The sequence below is a fragment of the Lissotriton helveticus genome, chromosome 11 (genome assembly GCF_964261635.1).
Source record: "Lissotriton helveticus chromosome 11, aLisHel1.1, whole genome shotgun sequence".
Lineage (NCBI taxonomy): Eukaryota > Metazoa > Chordata > Amphibia > Caudata > Salamandridae > Lissotriton > Lissotriton helveticus.
Window position 1 is genome coordinate 359,249,463 of NC_136072.1, and position 6,000 is coordinate 359,255,462.

The 6,000-nt window shown below is 44.4% G+C and overlaps 1 protein-coding gene across 1 annotated transcript in view; it reads right to left on the reverse strand.

The window, feature by feature from the left end:
- Positions 1 to 3,925, reverse strand: part of TM4SF19 (transmembrane 4 L six family member 19) — a 296,020-nt gene extending 292,095 nt beyond the window's left edge. Inside the window, exon 1 of the mRNA XM_078667357.1 lies at positions 3,745 to 3,925. Within this exon, the coding sequence (XP_078523483.1) occupies positions 3,745 to 3,921 (177 nt within the window). The 5' untranslated portion in view covers positions 3,922 to 3,925. The remainder of the gene's footprint in view (positions 1 to 3,744) is intronic.
- Between the last annotated feature and the right edge of the window lie 2,075 nt (positions 3,926 to 6,000).

Sequence of the window (6,000 nt, forward strand, 5' to 3'; positions counted from 1 at the left end):
CTTCTACACGTTCTGGCACCCCTAGGATTCTGACATTGTTTCTGAGTGTGCATCCTTCAAAGTCTTCAAGTTTCACCTCCAGCGTAGCAGTGGTCGCCCAAAACTCTTTTACTGGAACTTCAAGCATTCTTGTGGAGGTTTGGAGCTTGGCTATAGAGCCTTCGGGGGGCCTTGATGCTGAAGCCCAAATTGAAGAGGTCGGCAAGCATCAATGTAACTTCAGAAGCGACTGTGTCAATTTTATTTTCCATGGCTGAACGTACCCCTTGAATCACAGCCATTATATCTTGTACTGTGAGGGCTCCCTTCTCCGCAGCAGGTCTCTGCTGTTGCTCATCTCATCTCTCGGCTGGAGCATCTATCTTGGGCTGTGCAAATGTAACCAGCTTTGTTTGGCGCTCTGGGCCCTTTGTGTCATGACATCGTATTTGACTGGTACTATGCACCACGGCCTTCGGACCGCAATGGCAGGGCACCCTCGCCTGCCCCTAATAAAATGGTTTGTGGGATGGTGGAGTTGCACACCCACCACTCTGTTGCTTCACGTCTCTGCACCCTGGTGTAGGATTGCGCTTGTCTATGGGGATAATCTCACCGGAGCGGAGGGCAGTGCCCGATCGTAGTGCTTGGCAAGGTGACTCCTCTCATATACACAGGGCTGTTCCATAAAGCAATTCACAGCAGGCCGCTCCCAGCCCCCAGCTCAATCCAGTCCTATCGACCTTTCCGGGCTTACTTTGTGCCCTGCATCCCGGGAGAACTTGAATTCACAAATTTGCTCCTTGAAGAGGGGAGGGTGGGGGGACGCCCCAAGACATCTTTGTCCACCAAAAATGTTGTAGTGAGGGGCCACAGAATCACTGACCACCACTGTTTCACTTGCAGAACTCAAACCAAGCCCTTAGCCTTCAGGGCCCTCCATTGTGTAGGTCTGAACAGTGGGGCCTCCGCAGTAGACCTCTGCATCACTGCCCCACAGTCGCCGTCTTGGCCAAAGAATGGCCCCATGTCTTCACCAATTGCCCTTGTGTGATGGCTGTCCCCCCACCGCAGGCACATTTCCTTTGCCACTGCTTCCCTGCGGAGCGGACTGTAACTGGTGTCTGCTTTAGCCCTCGACTTGCATGCAACCGTTCACTTTGTTTTGATGGATAGTTGTGGCACCCCTCCACCTCCAGCTTCTGGCAGGCTCCCGGCTCCAGGACCCCCTCACCTGCCCCTCAGTAGCAGTCAGTTCTGCCGTCCCAAAGGTAGTGCTGGCCCTTTTGGTACCACCACCTGGCTACACACTGCAGAGCAATCCACCTCTCGTTAGGCCGCACCTCGTGGCCACAGCCTCTCCAGGCAATGTCCTCTAATGATCTGATGTGGGGATCAGGAACGCAGTTGAAGCCTCTGGTGCAGCAAAGGGTCTTCTCTACACCGCCAAGCAGTGTGACAATCGTATATTTGTATGGATATTCAGCGATTTATATGCAGGTCGCCAGAGCTCGCTTAAGATGCAGCCATCTTGGCTAACTTCTAGCCACGCTCCTTCCCAAGAGACAGATCTTGGGGTCTAATAAGTTCTGTTTAACCCATTCAGATTGAAAGTAAGTCTGTAATGGTGACAAAGAATTTCCCAAGACCAAGCATGACCATTCCATGTGTGTAAATGTGGTGTAAGGGCCTGCACATCTATGACAGGAATCTGGTACCAAGGGAACTATTTTATGCAGTCTAGTATGGGATACATCTGTGCGATTAAGATAATTATATTCTAGCAATTTAAGCCAGGCATTTCATGGAGCTCTTCCCACATGTTTAAATGTGTTTGCCCAGTCCTCATCTGTGAATGTTATACCAAGGTCTTATTCCCAACCAGCTCTGAGAGCTGAAAGCTTCTCCAAGTGAACGGATTTCAGAGATATACAGAAAGGAGAGACCATATGGTGAGCCCTTTCTCTGAGTGTCAGTAATTTGTTGTCTACCTCAGGCCCCTCACAAGAGGGACCCCAAATGGATCAGTTTACATTTCAAACAATTAATCAATCACTACATTTATAAAACGTGCTACACACCCGTGAGGGTCTCAAGGCGCTGGCGGGGAGGGGGGCCGCTACTGGTCGAAGAGCCAGGTCTTGAGGAATCTTCCGAAGGCCAGCAGGTCCTTAGGCTGTCGTAGGCTGGTGGGGAGAGCGTTCCAGGTCTTTGCGGCGAGATAGGAGAAGGATCTTCCGCCAACTGTGGTTTTCCGGATACGGGGAACTGTGGCGAGGGCGAGGTTGGCTGAGCGGAGGTTTCGGGTGGGGGTGTGGAAGCTGAGACAGTTGTTGAGGTATGTGGGTCCGGTGTCGTGTAGGGCTTTGTGTGCGTGGATGAGGAGTTTGAAGGTGATCCTCTTGTTGACGGGGAGCCAGTGCAGGCCTCTCAGGTGGGGTGTGATGTGGCTGCATTGGGGGCGCTGAGGATCAGTCGTGCCGAGGCGTTCTGGATTCGTTGAAGTCGTCTCAGGAGCTTGGTTGTTGTTCCAGAGTAGAGGGCGTTCCCGTAGTCGAGGCTGCTGGTGATGAGGGCCTGGGTGACGGTTTTTCTCGTGTCAGGAGGGATCCATTTGAAGATCCTGCGGAGCATGGGAGGGTGTTGAAGCAGGACACGGAGACGGCGTTGACTTGCCTGGCCATGGAGAGGGTGGAGTCGAGGATGACCCCCAGGTTGCGTGCATGGTCTGTGAATTTTGAGTAAATTGTTACATATTGGGTTAAATTGAAAATGAATGCAATTGTACTTTTTGTGAAATGTTTACTTTATTACATATATTGTATAATACTGAATACAACCTCAATAAAAAAAAAAAGAGAATATCTATTATGGGTTTTCTTTAATATAAGAACAAGGCAAACATTTTCCAAAAGGGTGGCCAGGGGCTCATAGTGCATGGAAGGCATTTTGCTTGGATATGTGCCTCCAGATCACTTCTTGAGTGGTGGAGAAGCACTGAGCATGGCATAACAGAGTAAGGACTACAAGAAGTTAATCAATCAAGAGGTGATCTCCCTCCTACTGATGAACTTCACTAATCCAAGTATTTCTCTTCACAGTCTTACATCTAATCCTCCCGTCCCATTGATCATAGCCCTCCTATCATGCTGAGATAACTTGGTATCCTACAGAAACATACATAGCATGGGCCTGTTTTGCAGTCAAAGGAGACCAGGTTTTAAATAAAAACACCACAATTATGACACATGATCTAAAAAATAAAACTGTCTCTAATTCTAGATATAGAGATAGATGTCTCCAGAATGTTGCTTCATTCACCTCAAAACCTAAGGATGATGGCAAGGATGAATTGAACATGAAGTAATGAGAATCACCAATAAATAATCAGGGCAATTCAAAATATACATATGTATTTATGCCTGCTCTCCTCTACTCCATTCATGCACCTGCAATTATCTAGCAGCCATTGAAACTCTAATGTTTAATAGCATAAAGGAAGAAGCCTTGGGGACATAATGCATTACAAAAATCTTGAATAGCATAAAGTAACAAATAAAACATTGCTCCCAAATGTAGCATTGGTTAAAATAAGCTGAAAAGTGCAAGCCTAGGAATGCACAGCACTTCTTGTTACAAAAGAAATGTGTCTGAGTAGGTTTAGGAAAAGCAAGTGGTTTTCCTTTTTTCCTAATGCTCTACTAAATACACATTGGGTGGCATTGAGGAGCGTCATAACACATATTGAATACATTATTCAATTACCATTAGGCCTCCACCCCAGATTCCGGGTAGGAGAAGGGCTTGTGTGGTGATGAGACCTCCTGCTAAGTACTTCCAGCTCCAACTGGGGAAAAGCAGAAAGGCATTGGCAGTAATGGACACCAAGGCCAGAGATGTTAGGCTTAGGCCCACAAAGCGAGAGCACCTGCCAATGCACATCACAGTGAGTGTCTGTGAGAGAGAAAGAGAGAAGAGAGATGGTTATTCACTTCAGAAATAAGCGCAGGACAATTTCCAAAAACTTGTTAAAAGGGGTACCATGCTTGTATACAAACAAGAGAAGGTAAAACCAATAGGCTTTTGCTTGGCAAACTGGTGCTATAATTAAATTTTCTATTGCAAACATAGGCCACAACAATTAAGAAGAAAATGTGAAAACATACTGCTACCTAAACATAGCAGACTTATACTTCCAATAAAAAAGTAAATAAAACAAATCACAGATAATTTTAATAGAACATTACGGGTGCTTTCTAGAAAGCAAGGGTACTTAGAATAGGTGCAGCAGCCCTTTTTAGTTTTAATGCACATCACAGAGAACTATTATTATTATCTGCTCATAGAAAAGGTAGCATTGGCTTTGAAATACTATAACTTGGCAATATAGGTAAAAGACGAATGTGACTAAAAAACGTTGGCAAAATAAAGTACTGAACCACCGTCTCAGAAACACTGATGCCCAATTTATTTCAAGCTGTGCACAAGTGATCGGATAAAAGTCCAACGAGAGGCAATATCTGGAGAGGGTTTAAGTATTCCCATGCTGTGTAGTATACTGTGGTGGGGAGAAATGAAATGTAAATAACAGTTGAACAGACCAATAGGAGAGGGCTGGCTCAAGGCCCCTCGATTTTTGAATATATGTTCAAACTTTTGTTTATGATTTCTTCATTACATGAGTCTGGTGAAACAACTAATGCTCTCTCTTGACTAGACCAAAAAATGTGGAATGCAAAAATCACATCGGAGAAATAGATCTGCAGCATTTTAAAAAGTAACATTTAGACAGTCAATAAGGAAGAAGAGCACGCTTGTGACAGAATATCCCATCCACCAAAGTCTAAGTCAGGCCCAAAGTCATTCTACACAGAAACAAAATGGGATTTCTTGCCAAATTACCTGACAAAGAATCATGTATATTCCGCAAAATGTCTACAATAAACATAAAGTGAAAATATATGCATGTATTTATGACTTCCATGGGGAAATCTAGAAATCAATCTCATACAACACCTTCAATTTGGTGTATGAATGAATAACAAGTTACTTACTGTATCCACCATAAAAAGCGGTAAGGAAGTTATCTGCATGTGGATTCCTCAACTTTTGAATTATCCCTGCTCCAGCATTCCATTGAAACTCTTTACCTAGCTCTCCCACGTCGACAAGGACGTCACAATGGAACAGCTCCGCACGCAACTCGCCCTGACGTCATCAGAGCCATAAGGAGACCAAGTCAGTGTGCTGACGTCAGTTCCCACCCATTTTTCCCATGCCCTCGTGGCGAATGGGCAGACCGACAACATAATACAAGTATACACAACATACAAAATATATATACACAAATACATACAGTATATAGGTAAAGAGGAAAAGCTAAAAATCAAAGCATTTCCTAACAAAATGTACGGTAAGCAAAAAATGACAAATAAAAAACAACAATGTCAAACAATAAGAATTGATTTTGGCATATGCAGGTGGACAACAGGTAGGCGGGTGGGACAGTGAGGAATCCACAGGCAGATACTGTATCTACCAGAAAAAGCGTAACCGTAGGTAAGTAACTTGTTCTTCTGATGGATATATCTGTGGTGTTCTCTGTATGAAATGAAGCTCAGGAACCAGTGAAGTAAGTCAGGAGGTATTTATTAAACCTCATCCACAGGAGACAGCATAGTAACTGCTCAAGAGGGAACACAAGCAAGCTCAGGTTCCAGAACTACTACAGTAAAGATTCTTAGTATATTAAAGATACAGTAACAATAATAAATAAGCATCTTCACATATCTCCCACCAACAGAAAAAGAAGAACATCAATTAAAACAGATAAAACAAAATTTCAACAAGAATGAAAATGAAAGGTCATAATGCATAGTCTCTCAAATAGGAGGGTGGTCTACGTATTCTTTGACATCTAGAGGAAAGCATGGGTGAGTTTGGATCATTGACAGAATTGGAAAACCTATGACATAAACCTTGTCTATCATAAGAGGAATCAGGTATAGATATTCTTGACCT